Source organism: Varanus komodoensis, unplaced genomic scaffold (genome assembly GCF_004798865.1).
Source record: "Varanus komodoensis strain SLA01 unplaced genomic scaffold, ASM479886v1 scaffold53, whole genome shotgun sequence".
Lineage (NCBI taxonomy): Eukaryota > Metazoa > Chordata > Lepidosauria > Squamata > Varanidae > Varanus > Varanus komodoensis.
Window position 1 is genome coordinate 2,823,009 of NW_025336126.1, and position 14,835 is coordinate 2,837,843.

Consider the following 14,835-nt stretch of genomic DNA (forward strand, 5'->3'; position numbering starts at 1 on the left):
TAGGAACACTTAACACATCATGTAGAGGAAAAACTGGGTTTGCTACTAAGGTTATTGCAGTAGTGAATTAAACCTAATTGTGGCTCTATGAGCACCAGGTCCCATTCCTACCTGGCATGTTTAGGTTTCCCCTTAGACCTAAACATCATCATCATCATTGTAAAGTGCTTCTAATACCACATGTAAATGCCCTTATATTACAGGGTAGAAATTCAAACAAATCTTGCATTGTGTACATAATTTCAGTGACAAAACGTGAGCTGTGTTACCTTTATATGTCCTCAATATCTGTTACAATGCTCCACCAGTAAAGAAACAAGTGATAGTTTCAGATGTTCAGTTCATGAAAAACTTTTCTGAATAAACAAAAGCATTTTGGACATGCAACTTTCCCATTTCTGTCATTTTTTTCTTAACATTTCAAAAGGTTTCAGCACTTCCAACTGGAATGTATCAGAATTTACATTTCTGTTTTGCCAAATCTGAAAATACTGAAATATTTGGAAATTAACCCATTCAACCCACAATTTTTTCACCTCCACCACCAACATTAGTAATATAAAAGCATTAAAAATAAAGGGTGGTTTTTAGAAAGAAAACATTGGTCACACTGAAGAATATCAAAAAGGCCAAATTTATTATAAAAAACCCAGAAAAAGATATATACTTCTATTTTGGAAAACTAAAAGTTATTCTATTTTCACATGTATATAATTTTGTTTTAAGCAATCATTTCTAGCTGGGGAACACAGAGTTATTCCCTGAATAGGCTTATACCATGGAATCATGATACATCATTTTGCCAGCAAAAAAATCACATGCTTAGTGCATGATATCTCAGAAATCAAGGCAATGCCCTGTGTAAGATGACACACCTTTAACTTGCCATATCATGTGAAATGCATGATAACATGAAAAGGAGCACAGAGCAATAACCCCAATGGGTCAAGCCACACATTATACCTAATAGGAGTTTGTGCCACACCGGCCTTTGGAAACAGCAAAGAGTTAATACATAGCTAAATTCAGAGGCATAGGATCTCTCAGTTGAGGATCACTCCTTTTTCCGAAGGTGGATGTAAATGATTCCACTGATAAGAGCCAAGGGGAAGGAGAGCCATGCCAGTACAAAACAGTAGCCGAAGGAACCTCCTGGCAGCCGGCCTTGTTGGAAGACATCCACTTGGGTAGTGTAGATCACAGCAGCTACAAACACAGAGATAGCTGGGAAGAGACCCAGACAGAAGAAATTAAAATGCAATCCAGGCTAATGCTTCTTCAGCAAGCAGCTTCGGAGATGTTGCCTCCCTTTATCTTTTGCAATATGACATGTGATCCTGGGGTAGAAATCTCACTGATACCAACATTGAGTTCAGCAGTGTGCATTTGTGCATTTTTTACAATGCGTACACAATCTTTCTGGCCCATTGGGCTGAATCTAATTTTGCTAGGAGCTCTGAAGGTTGCATGTGCATGCATGCACACGCGCACATGTATACTGGCGTGCGGAAAAGCATTCGGATGGGATGGGAGACATACATAGCAGAGATAGCGACACAGACACACATGCGTGCTCCTGCTTTGGGGTCACTGGGGAAGGAGGGAAACTGAAGCAGTATCATCAGTGCTGCTAAGGCAGTGATCCTGCCTGGCTCAGGGTTGCTGAGATCTCCTTCTTTGTGTGGGTCACTGCTTATTTCTGATTATGCATGCATTGCAAATAGGGACAGTGAGTACTACCATTGTGACAGAGGCAGAGGGGTGTGGTGGGCTGCCAGAAAATGCATGGAGGGGAACACGGCCCATAAGCTGCACTTTTTGCACCCCTGCTCCATGACATAAAGGAGAATGGAAAATAGAATCTTCCTGATTGTTCAGCAGAGGTACCTATATGGCAGAGGGCAGAAACATGGGCCTGGGAGTCTGCCAGGGTTCCCTAGAGGGCCGCCTTCTTTCCCCCATCTCCATTTCCCTTCTACTTAGGGTTAGTTGATTCCCTGTTTTTTTGCAGTTTCTCCCCTAATCTAATAGACTGAAATGCCTCTCCTAAGGTTTTGTTAGAGCATTAAGCTATGATAGGCTGGCACTGTTTCTAACTTTTGCCCCATGCGGTTTCCTTTTGCTTCCATCCACCCATGGAATGCAACCTCAGATAATTTCTCTGAAATGGAATTTGGCCGTCAGGCTGAAAAAGGTTCTGCACCCTGTTTTATGACTTTCTATGTCCTCCACAATTTCTTCCTCACAAGGAATCTCTTACATGCCTTCCATCATGACATTTTACCACATGTCCCCATATTACTTCTCCTTTCTGGCTGCTACACTCTATCCCACCTTGTGAAATGTCATATATCCTGTCTTAAGGTAATTAAACCAGACCCTAAGCAGCAAATCACCACAAGTTCTTACAAGCAAGTATCTGGCAGATTCCAGTGGCGTAAAAGAGGCTTCCTCGCTTCATGGTGTAAAGCTGGCACATGAAGATAATAAAGGCGAAGCTGGAGAAGAGAAGGCTTAAAACCATGAAGGCCTGGACTGCATGGAGCCATGCTGTGGAGGGAAAGATAATTATGAGAGTCAGGAGCTTACCAATCAGAAGATCCTCAGACCTGAAGGCCAGCTCTGGCCTTCCTGGAATCTTTTCCCCTGCAACCCCTTCTCCCTGGCCACCAGCAGTATGATGGCTTCCCAGCTTTTGAAAAACTCCCCCTGCCCCATTACAGGTAGTAGTAGAACTAAAATATGTTGCTATTTTAGGGGGTTAGGCTGTCCTGTTTGCGTTTGGCCCCACCCACCACTAGCATGATCCCAGAGGGCTTCTCTGAGATGGGATTCAGCTCTTGTGCAGAAAGAGGCTCCTCATGGCTAGTAGAAGCCATTCCAGCATTCATTCGCCACTTGGATACTCACCACTCTCAGAAACAGTATGGCAAACCCAGGTCTTGGTGCTGTTGTCAAGCAAGCAGTCATACCAGATATTAACTGTTTCATTATCAGGCAGAACCCACCAGGACTGGAGGAAGGGGAGAAAAGGATACAGTTACATGAGAGAGTTTAAAGACAGGATTCCGGGAAGGATTCCTCATAGGTGTTGGCCCTGTTGCTGGTTTGTTAAATAGGATTCTGTATGGATTTCTGGCCAGGCCTTGCAACAAGGCCTTGTAACTCCTGGTCCAAGGGCAGGACAGCAGTGAAGAGGCACTGTGTTTCGGGAGACAGTGCAGAGCTAAGCACAGAACTGAGACACAGAATTTAGGCAACCAGTGCCTAAATTCACTGGTGGGGGGGCACCTAATCATGCTGCCTTTTTTATCAAGTGTTAATATGCTTATAATGTGATTGGGGAACTGAGGCTCAGAACAGAATGGCTTGCCTAAGGCTGCCTAGCAAATTGAGGGCAAATGTGAAACACAATTAGTCTCTCAGCCTAAAAAAATGAAAACATTTAAACTCGCCCTTAGAGTGGAATGTTGCGCTGGCAACACATTTCTCAATTAGCAGTCATGCTGAGCTGAAAAGTGAGAGAAAAATCAATGAGTGGGAAACACTTTTAACCCTTGCCCCATGGACTTCCTTGCACAGCTGCTTTTCTCCAGGCCTTCCCGCTTTCACAGGATCATTCCCAGTGGGGCGGGGGAAGTGGGGTGTGCTCAGTCAACAGAAAGGGTCACCGGGTGGTGTTTACAGCAAAAGTGCAGAATTTCAGGGCTGAGGTCTGAACTGCAGCCCTCCTGGGTCCCCCATGTGGCCATGCCCTACTCCCTCTGCCTCATCCCATTTTCACCCAATCCCCAGTCATTTGGGTTTTCCTGACACTCTAAAAAGCTGAAATATTCTTCTAATTTACTAGCAACAAGACCTATAAGCTACAATACACTGGACATTCTGGTATTTTGATCCTTTAACGCCAGGCTTGTTGCCTTTAGCTCTGCCCATCACTGGGAGGGCCCCCGAGAGCTTCTCTGGAATGGGATGGCCCTTGGGATGAAAGAGGTTCAGCACCCCTGGTTTACAGGTAACAGGTAGGACAAAGTACCATGGCTAACCAATTTTCCTCTTTTTTATGAGGTGAAAATGGGGCAGTGCTTTCTTCATAACATGGCTATGCCTCAGATATACACTAAAACACTGAGGGATTTGGATACAGTTTGGTTTTAATGCTTGCTTGTGAGGCGGGGACAAAAGCTTCAGTATACTGTCAAATCTGAAATACTGACAGAATAAAAAATAATAAATGTAAATTGTCTATGCAAAGCAGAAGCCAAATTCATGCTTATGGTATAGCCCATAACTTATGTTACTAGGCATGCTGTTTCATTTTAATTCTTAATGAGCTGTCAGCTTTCTGAGAAGGACTTGTCAGGACTTAATGAAGACAAGGAAGTATATGCTGACATGTTTGCTCAGGAAATTACATATTCACCCCCAGCACAGACTCAGGATGCTTCTGGCACATTTATCCCTTAAAAATGAAACAAAACAACCTTTCTTAAGTTAGGAGAGGGAGAGACAAAGGATTCCAAGACTAGGGCTGCCAGATTGGCTCACAAAATAAAATTATGACTCAGAGCATTTGTCTTAGGGACCAGCAGGGTGCACTAGGAAAGAAAAATCAATCTTCGGATAAAAAATAGGTGCTAAAGAAAATTGCCACCATTTTCTTGCCTAAAGTGCTTCAAGGTATTTCATATTCCAGATCGGAGGCTATCTCCCATCTTGTCTCCCAAAAGAAGAAGTTTGTTCATTATCTTTTGGGAGAGCTCTCCAAATGATAAATATTATGTCTGGAAATAAAAAGGTGCTCCTTATTTGGAAGATGGTTGCCTCTGATGAGGAGTATGATATATGTGCAGTGTGTGTGGCAAGAAATAAGAGAACTTCAGTGAACTATTTTCTTTAGCAGCTTCAGAAGTTTACTTCTCTCTCTCGTTTTCTTTTTTCACAACGGAGGGAACAGTATAAAACAGTCCAAGTCTTCATCTTAGGTCCCGGCCTGATGGCAGGGGATTGAGCAAGAAGCTCTATCTCTTGTATTTTCAGGGGGATCTTGTGTACTCTGGATGAACCAGGTCCAGAGGCCAGTTCTGTCTGAAGCATTCAGAGATAGATGCGTCTGTAACAGTTTGGCATCACTTAACAGTTAAGGGCTATTTGAAGGATGCCCTTGAGACTGACAGACATCCTTTCCCAAACACACGTGACAAAGCAAAGCAATCAAAAGTATTTGACAATGCAAGATGGTTTACTCCCTTTACTTGCACGTGAAACAGAAAGCAAAATTATTATTCATGCCTTGACTCACAGGATGGTAGGCCAAAAGTTAACGGATTTGGGGGCCCAGATGTGACTCACAAACTGCTATCCAGACAATCAGGAAAAAAGAAGCCAGGCTGTGAGCTCAGACTTCTGGACTCTCTCACCTTATCTAATGTGGCTACGAAGAGTAAGATGAGAATAAGGACGTGCAGGGCAGTGACTGCAAAAAGGAGGAAGCTCATCTTGTCAGCTGAATGCTGGGGAGAGAAGGGAAAACAGCATTAAACATGCACCAGAACCCCTTTGTTTTCCTCCCTTCATGTGCGTCCAGATGAGCCTTTTATGGCAACATCACTCTGCCGCATTCACAGAATTTTACAGGAGGATCTAAATGTCTTCAACAGCCCTCTTGTTGCTCTCTCACTGCCTCCGTGTCTTTCCATACAGTGCAAAATCCACTGGGGGGGGAGGAGGAGGAAGAATGTCTGTACAACAAACAACATCTTGATCGTTTTAGTGCTAGGAGCGCTCCATCTGGAAGCACCCTTCATCTCAGGGCTTGGGTCTGCGACATGTTTACTCCTCTTTAACAAAGTGCTCTCTAACCCTATGTCTGCCACCTTTGTTTTCAACAAAAACTTCTTTTGAGTGAAAAATCAGCACTGTCCTTCCAAACAAACAAAGGACTAGAGAACTCGTACTTTCCAGCCCAATTTCTCCACTTTTAAAGGACAAGTCCCACCCTCAGCAGTCCCTGACTTCCAGCTACCCTCTTTTGCTTGCCATGGCTCATGATCCGACTGAAGGAATCCAGGAGTGCTGAGCTCCCAAGCCCCCCTAGTAGTCACTGCATTCCTCCCAGAGCACTCCTGAAAGTACATAGCAAATATTTTTGTCCAAACCGTTACTCAGACCTCACTGGGTGCGTTCCAGATTGTCCCAGGATGTCCAGATCTCTGAGCCCCTCCTTGGACTCAGCGTATTCCCTCTCAGAGAAGCCAGGATCTGGGCTTATCCACCCAGTTCACATTCCTGTGGCTTTAGGCCTTGCCTAATACGATCCAGATGTTGCACAGTCATGTGAGCACTGGGCAAGCCAGGGGTGGTGGAAGCAACAGCTGGGCTGCATCGCTGCTGCCAGCTCTACCAGTCCCATACAGGGGCCCCTCAAATGGCTCGTCAAAGCAGCAAAGAGGGAATCTGGGTGGTATTACACAAACAGCAGTGCAGCAAGCAAGAAAAAAAAGGCGAACGGAAATTGTAATCTAAGCATTTGGGGCCTGATGTAAAAAGAACCACAAACAAAAACATCTTTATACAGCTTTTCACTGGGCTTTCCCTGGTGGTTATTTTCTAAAGAGTTTTTTTTTTTTTTAAAGGAAGGACTGAAGCAACTCCTCATTGTGGAGTGAAATGTGGCTAAACAGTGGTTAAAATATATACAGAGAGAGCTCAAAAATTCTTTGGGCTCTTTCATTCAAAAATTACGTTTGCTACCACATTTACAGACAACCACACCCAGTTTAAGATGCACAGGTAAATATAGATAGTTGATCTTGGGTTCAATCTAAATTTAAACTGAATCAGCCACATTGGCAGAAGTGGACTCCACTTTCTCCTTCCTGTAACAGCCCCTCTAGCCCCTTAAAAATGCTACACAGAAAATCAGGAGACCCTGAAGAATGGGGTGAATTGTTTAAAGGAGGCCATCCCCAAAACTCAAGCGGAGGGCAGATCCAAGACTGAAACCCTCGGGTGTACACATAAAAAATAACATAAGTGCAATAACCCCATGTTTCCCAGGCAAGTCCTAGCACTGAAACAGGTGCTGAGCTGAATATTGGCTCAGATTAAGCCCTGTCCATTCTTCACCTGGAAAATCCCTTGAGTTTTTCACCCTCTTGATAAAGATCCCATGTCAGGACATTCAAGAAGCTTGACCCCCAGCTCCTCCCAAATCACCCATGAAAGCCTCTTCCAGAGAATCCCAGTGACTCTAATCCACATAGTCTTCTCCAAGCTGTTGCCCTTCAGGTATATTGGGCTACAACTCCTAGTATTCCTGATCATTGGCTATACTGGCTGTGACAGATGGAAGCTGTAATCCAAAAAATACAGAAGGCAACAAATAGGGGAAGGCCGATTATCACATCGCCATTTCACAACACTCATCTAGCTCAAGGCACTTCCCAGCCCTAAGAGAGCAGGATCCCTGCATCACATTGAAAAGATTTTTTTTAAATCTTTCATTTTTTTTAGGTTGATGATGATGATGATCAAGATGGGCTCTTAACCCAAAGACTGCGTAAAATATGCCAACTCTGAGAGATAGAACTGCTGTATTTGGAGTTCTTATCCACCCTGTTTGGTGCTCACTCTATTCTGCTCCCTGTAGAAGACTGTGAAATGATGTTTATTTATAGTATATTGGGTGGTTTCATTTCCTTAAGGCAGCATGGGTGACGGAAGCGTGCTGGATATAACTTTTTTCTATCTAAGCATTTATAGGATCATGTCCTTAGTTTGTCAAGTGGATAGGAGAGCTGTATTTACTAGGACTGCTCATCCCTGTGGTGACCTGTGGATGTGTGAGGTTACAGCTCCCATCATTCCTCACTAGTATAACCACATACCTCACTAGTATAACTCGTTGGCTGGGGGTAATGGGATTGGTAGTCCAACTCATCCAGAGTGTGCCAGATTGCAGAAGGCTGCACTAAACTGCTGCCCATCTGATTTTAAAGAATGTTGTCTTCTGCTTCTCTTGGTCAGCATTTCAAAGTGATACATTGTAAAGTAAAAAGGCATTCCCCTTGTGAGATTATTCCCCTCCTCACTCCATTAATCTTCTTGACAATTAAGAATCTGTTCCTGTGCAAAGATGACCAGGAGAAGGCACGGAGGGGGATGTAAACTGTGTAAGAGGTTGAACGGCCAGGTCAAAGCAGAGCTCATGAGACACCAAGGGGCATCAAAAGTGCAAATTATGAGCTTAGCATGCTCCAATTTGAAAACTTCGCAGAAGTCCAGTCCCATCAAACGGCTAGGCATGCGCTTTATTCAGAAGCAAGTTTCACCGAGCTAAACGGGGACCTAAGCCAAGAAAGTTTGAACAGGACAGCCGCCAAACACCCAACAGTACACACCTCTCCACAGTGCCTGGGTTGGATCCAGGCCACAGCGTGGGCTTCTCGACCCCTCTCCGCCCCCCGGGCGGCCCCTCCCGGCCTTCCCCAAGATGCTTTGCAGAGGGTCGCGGGACTCGTCCGAATGGGACAGCCATGCTGTAGGGGGCGGGGGAGGAGGGAGTTCTCACAAAATCAGACAGAGGCAGCTTCCGTGGGCAGAGCCCTACGCACGGAAGGTGCCTCCGCCCAATTTTCAGAACCCCCCCTTCCTTCCCTCCCTCCCCCATTCAGCAGGGCCACCTGTAACTTTTTACGGGGGGGCTGCTTTGAGGAGGGGGCGGGGGAGTGCACTTCCACCCGCTCAGTCTCAGCTCGTCTGAATCTGGCTCCAGGCTTCTGTGTTCAATGGGATTTGCCTGTAACGGCATGCGCGTAAGATTGCAGTCCTATACTTTTTAATTAAATGCACTTAATGAAGGAAGGAAGGAAGGAAGGAAGGAAGGAAGGAAGGAAGGAAGGAAGGAAGGAAGGAGGGGAGAATCTGTCATACGTATTTTAGCCTGCAATCTGCATAACACAAAGGCTTTTCAAAGGCTCTTCTGCCCCTTCATCCCTGCCACGTGTAGAGGTTGCTGATGGGCATACACACAACAAACGAGAAACGGAATGGACGATCTAGTCGGCGGCCGCGTTTGCTCCTGTCCTATAGGTAGACCCAATAAACATGCTTCTAAAAACCTAACCTGTGAGAAAGACCTTCTTAATACCTGGATCGAGTTTTCTCAGCCGAGGAGAGGAGCACGAACGAAGCGGCGCCTTCCCCAGCCAGGGCCTCTGGGCTAGGACCGCCATCACCCCCTTCTGTGGGGTGGGGTCGACGTGCGAAGACCCGAAACTCTTTGGGTCCCTGCTACTCAAGGCAGGGCATTGCTCTGATTGGGAAAGGGGGGGCTGGCCCCTCCATTCTGGGTCGCCCCCGCCACTGCTTCAGAAGGCTGCAGGGGTCACGATCTGGCTACGAAGGGGGCCGGGTTTGGCTTTCGTGGGGGGAGCTGCTCTTCGCCCGCTTAATTTGAGAACGGACTGAAGGGTGGATATGGGGGAGGGGGCTTTTCATAGGGATGCTGATACTGGCCAGCCCTGGGACAGCAGTCGGTGGGGCAGGAGAGAGCTTGGTTGGTCCTGGGGGAAATGGATCATGGTGAAGGGGCCATGTGCTAAAAGGAAGGAAGAGTTGGTCGGGGAGAGAAAGCGGGGTCTACTGGGCTGGAGCAGAGGGAGGGGTCGGCAATCTGATAGCGGGACGGATTCGCGACTCCTCTCCCCCCTCCACACACACACCCCACAGCCTGATTCGTCGAACCGTCTTTCAAGCCGCCTTTTGCTCCCCGCAAGGAAACTGGCTGTCAGCTCTCGCACTCTCCTCTCCAAGACAAGACGGGAGAGTTGCAGCGTCCAGGCGCCCCGCGCTCAAGCTCCCCGCCTCCCCGGCCTCCCTTCGCCATCGCGCCCTCGGGGAACCCAGGAGTCCCGGCACGCGAGCCCCCGATACACACCTTCGCGTGGGTACCTGCTGGAAGCGGAGCGGGAGGCTCTGGCTGGGATGCGGGCGATCTCCCTGCCGCCGCCGCTGCTGCCGCTGCTGCTGCTGCTCCCGAAGCGGCTTCTCTTTACCCCTCGCCCCCACCTCCTCCTCGTTGAGCAGCCAACTTAGACGATCCACATCGCGCCGCGCTCACCCGGCGGCCCTGCCCTTGGCTGCTGGCCACGTGGGTGGGACCAGACAGCGCGTGGCTGGCCTGCTGCCCCACGGAAGGGAGCGGGGAGAGGGTGGGCCTGTCCTCGGGAGAGGCCCGGAGGCCGCCTGCGCGCGGCGGCGCCCCCTCCCAGCCTCGCCCGGCTGGCGTGTCTTCTCTTTCTGGCCCCTCTGCTGGCCCGCGGGGCGCCTCCCGCGCCTTCCCAGCTGCACGGAGGGCAGACACTCAGCCTTCCTCGTCCTCTTGGCTCCATGCCACACACAAACAGAAAGAGAACTTCACCTGACGGATTTCTGGCTAAGACACAGAGACACTGCCAGCAAAGAGAGGCAGGAGGAAGGGAGAGTTGTAGCCCATGTTAGTCTTACTTTCTTACTTAAGAGCAGATCTACTGAAATGAATGGGATGTTGGCCGTGATTGATTTTTCTCCCATTAAATTCAAGTGGTCTACTCTAGGTAAGACTAAGATTGGATGCAAAGTATTAGTGCATCCAAGAAAGACCTGCAATATCAGTGGGGCTCCTTAGCCACTGCAACTTTTATTTTAAGCTACTTAGGAGCTATCCATGGTGCTGAATGTCCTCCTCAAAACAGGTTGATTACCACCAGAGATACTTCTATAAAGTTCAGAATAAAAGTTGCAATGGATAAAGCGGCCCTGTTGTCACAGGACTGACCAGCTTCTCCTGACTGGAGCATTTCACTGTTTCATATGGCACTGCTATTGGGTTGGATTCAACTTTGTCATGCTTAGAGTAGAACCATTGAAATAAATAGGACAAATCAGTCATCATGACAAACTTGTCCCACAGATTTAAATAGGCCTACTCTACACAGGATTAAATATGGATCCAACTATCAGCATTATTAAACTCTGTACAACCCAAAGTTAGTAATATTACACCCCACTCCCATAGGTGGGATCCAGATTTAGGTGCACATGATTGTGCTGATTTCTGTGCATCCTCTCCTCATCACCATCATCATAGCTGCTGTTCTGACCCCTAAAAATGCTGCACAAAGGGTCAAGGCACCAACAGTGAGCTAAACTCCACAATCAGGGGAGCCTCTTTGCAAATAGAACAGCACCCCTTTTCCTTTCAGACCTCCTGAACTAGACCCTGTTCCAACCAGCTCTCTGCATAGCACTTTGTGGGGATTACTGTGGGAAGGAGGGGTGGGCTTTCCCCACCCAGCTGCATACACCTAAATCTAGATCAAAGTCATTATTTTTTTTAATGGTATCTTCCATTTTACACAGTCAGAAAAAAAGTCTGAGGAACCATAAAGGCACTGAGGCATAAGAGGGGGAAAATAGCAATCAAAGGGGCCAAAGACAAAAGGTACATTTCAAATGTATGCTAAATAAGGAGAGTAAATACTCACAATAAGAACAATAACAGATGTTTCAATCTCCCTTGTTTTGCTATGACAATTTAGCTGCCTAGATATCTTTCAGTAGTATACAAGTCTATTAAATCAATAACTACATACTTGAAGCAGAAGAGAGAAAATTGGGTCTTAATTTAATCCCAGGGGAGTTACTGTGAACATACCAAGACAGGACTTCTAGATTCCCTGGGAGGAAAAGAAATCTACAGAGAAGCAGAAAAAGAGGTGGAGGTGAAGGGGAAAGTACAGAGCATTGTTGGATCAAACCATATGCCCATCTATTTCAGCCTCCTGCTTCTGGAAGAGGCAAATTAGTTGCTTGTGGGAAGCTCTGGAGTAGTGCAAGAGCTCTCTTCCACACTTGTCTGCCAGTTGCTGGCATTAAGCAGCAAACTGCCCCTGAATATGATGAGTCTATTTAGCTGCTATGAATAATTCAGCCAGTTGTGGGGCAATAACCACCTCTTTAAGGCAGTGAATTTGAAGAATTAATTATAGCACTTTCAGAAGGAGGGCTGTTAGTCCTACCAGTGAGATGACAATAATCCATAATTCTGTTGCAAACCCAATTGGAGATTTTTTGTTTTGTTTTCCTTAACAAGTTTTCTGCAGTTGGGAAAGGGATATAGAAGTTATGAGAAAACAGGGGAAGGTTACAAGTGGAAGATAATACCATCCCGACCCTCCATAAAAATTTGTAATGAGGCAAAGTGATTGTAGAATAAAAAGCTCATCTAGGAGTACTCCCTCAGACATTGTATAAAGAAATTTTAAGGCATAAACTTATGCATGCTTAGATAGAAAAAAGTTCTAAATGCTTAGCACTACCCAGTTAGCAATGCTAGGAGTTGTAGGGTCTTTTCCTGTCTAAATGTGCATAGGGTTACACCCTTATTTAATCTGACCTGAATATGCAGCTAATTTGTTTCACCAGATAAGCCCAAATTCTTGTATTCCTAGAACTGAAAATGTCCTGAAAATGGGATTCCAACAACATAGCAAGGGTTAAATTTAAACCAAAGCTCAGCACAGCTCATTCGCAGAATCTGGTTCCAGTTATGGGGACCCAAGTCCCAACAGTCATAATAAAAAAGAGAATGCACTACACTTGTACTGAGTGCCTTCCCCTCACCACTGGATTATTTTACCCAGATCCCACACCTGCACAGTCATGCACAAAACCAGGTGAGAGGCCCCAAACTATTTTTACCGTCATGTCTTGGTGAGTGAAGAACATGAAAAAACAAAACAAACAGGGAAAGCCCCACTGAAATTGTGCTATAAGCTTTTGTTGTTGTTTTAGTGGCATGCATAAGTTTATGCCTTAAAATGAAATTTTAAGGCATAAACTTAACATTCATTTCATTTGACTCATCACAACCCCATGGACAATATTCCTCCAGGCTCTCCTGTCCTCCACCATCCCTTGGAGCCCACCCAAGCTCGCACCCACTACCCCAGTGACTCCATCCAGCCACCTCATCCTCTGCTGTCATCCCCTTCTCCTTTTGCTGTCAATCGTTCCCAGCATCATAAGCTTTTGTACACTGCCAAAAATTTCATGAGGCAGGATAGATACGTGACAAATATTTCTTTAGATTTCTCAGACTGCAAATTCACTATCAGGCTGAATTTGGTTAAATTGGTTAAAAGTGGATCCACCTTCTTGCTTATGCTTGTAAGTGAATTTTAATTGATGGTGTTGGATCCAGGACTTGCCTTCTACAAGAGGGAGGGTGCTCCCCCATACCACAATTCACCACATTCAGCAGGGTCTCCTGACTCTCTCCATGACATTTTCGGGAGGCTGGAGGAACTGTTTTGGGAAGAAGGGAGCAGGGAAGTCCACATTTGCCTTTGAGGTTGATCCAGCTTAAAGTGGGATGCATCCTGTTAATGGTATTTATTGACTTACTTGATTTCTATCACGCTCTTCCATCCTGAAGAGTCCCAAATGCAGTTAAACCAGATCAGCTTCCATCCCCTTGGATATTCCAACAATATCTGACATTTTAAAACTATCTGTTTTACCTTTCTAGCTAGTGAGTGCTCAAATCAGTTGTAAGGTGGTAGCTAGCCCAGACAATTGACATGGAATACAAAGGTTTTGTGTGCGTGTTTAGAGTGAGGTGGGATGAGAAATCTGGGGAATGGAAGGCCTCGTAAGAGAAGAGACCAAATAGGGTAAGCTGGATTAACTGAGTTCACATTGTAAGTATTTGTTTATCTAGAAAGGAAAGACAAGCCCAGGGGCAGAAGTAGAAATCCAAGTGTGGGTTTAAAAATAGTCTCAGATGGATTTCTAATAACCCACTTTACACAAACATCAGAATAAGATGGCAGAATCCTTTGGCCATATAATGACATGGACCACATCAGGCTGCATGCCCCCCCCCCCCAACAACCAAGCACCCTCCTGCAAGAAGAAGTACATCAGGGAGAAAAGTTTAGCCCAGCCTGCTTCATTTATGAATTTTCTACTTGCAAGGATTTTATCCAAACACAATAAAGCAATTAAAAAGTGTGATTTTCCACGGACAGCATGAAATAGTGCAGTCCATTCTACCACTCCGGACAACAACCAAGTCTATTGCAGTGGATGCTGTCCTTAATTTCAACTGAACCCCCAAACCAGTACTTGGAGACCAATCAAGTTATTCCAAATTACCAAACCCAGTATCTGAACAAGAAAAGTCAGGTCCAAAATAAACCTGCATTTCAAATGTCATTAAAATGAGACTAAAACTGAGCATTCTAAGATTGGTACAGTGATGAGAAATATATGCCATGCTACATATGGCTGTCACCATAATTCAGCTGTATAATGTTTTAGGCCAAAATTGCAAGAAAATCAACATATATACAAGGATCATTTACAAGGAAAAGGCTATTGTTATATGACTTTCTTAGTGGCAAAGGTGGCATGCATTTTCTCTGATTTCATAATTTCTCCACCTGTGCCATTGTATTAGCAATTATGTTTTAAGTTTACACACCACGACTTACTCACACAATAACCATGAGAGGTGGCAGAAAAAGATGAGGAAGACCAACTAAGAGATGGATTGATTCCATAAACAACCCAGAGAACATCAGCTATGGGGTGGTGCAGAAATGAAATAAATGAAATAAATTATGATGGTGATGAAGCTACATGCTTGAGTTTACATGAGTTGAGCCGGGCTGTCAATATTCCTTCAGAATTGTATCAAGAAGGCTAACTTTCTATTTCTGAGATTTATAATCTGCTTTTGTATTTTCAAAGCAGCTGAACAGTTACACTAAATATCCATAATCTATG

The 14,835-nt window shown here is 45.4% G+C and overlaps 1 protein-coding gene across 3 annotated transcripts; it reads right to left on the bottom strand.

The window, feature by feature from the left end:
* Positions 1-256: 256 nt before the first annotated feature.
* EMP3 (epithelial membrane protein 3) lies at positions 257-10,141 on the bottom strand. 3 transcript variants are annotated; one of them, XM_044448057.1, is made up of 5 exons: positions 9,955-10,141; positions 5,421-5,513; positions 2,911-3,013; positions 2,410-2,550; positions 257-1,224 (listed from the first exon to the last, which is right to left on the bottom strand). In XM_044448057.1, the coding sequence occupies exons 2-5, from the start codon at positions 5,496-5,498 to the stop codon at positions 1,055-1,057; spliced, it is 492 nt and encodes a 163-aa protein (XP_044303992.1). In that variant the 5' UTR covers positions 5,499-5,513; positions 9,955-10,141; the 3' UTR covers positions 257-1,054. The 3 variants fall into 3 exon arrangements, with proteins under 3 accessions (XP_044303992.1, XP_044303991.1, XP_044303993.1); XM_044448056.1 differs by having other exon boundaries at positions 9,941-10,140; XM_044448058.1 differs by lacking the exon at positions 9,955-10,141 and adding an exon at positions 6,171-6,438.
* Between the last annotated feature and the right edge of the window lie 4,694 nt (positions 10,142-14,835).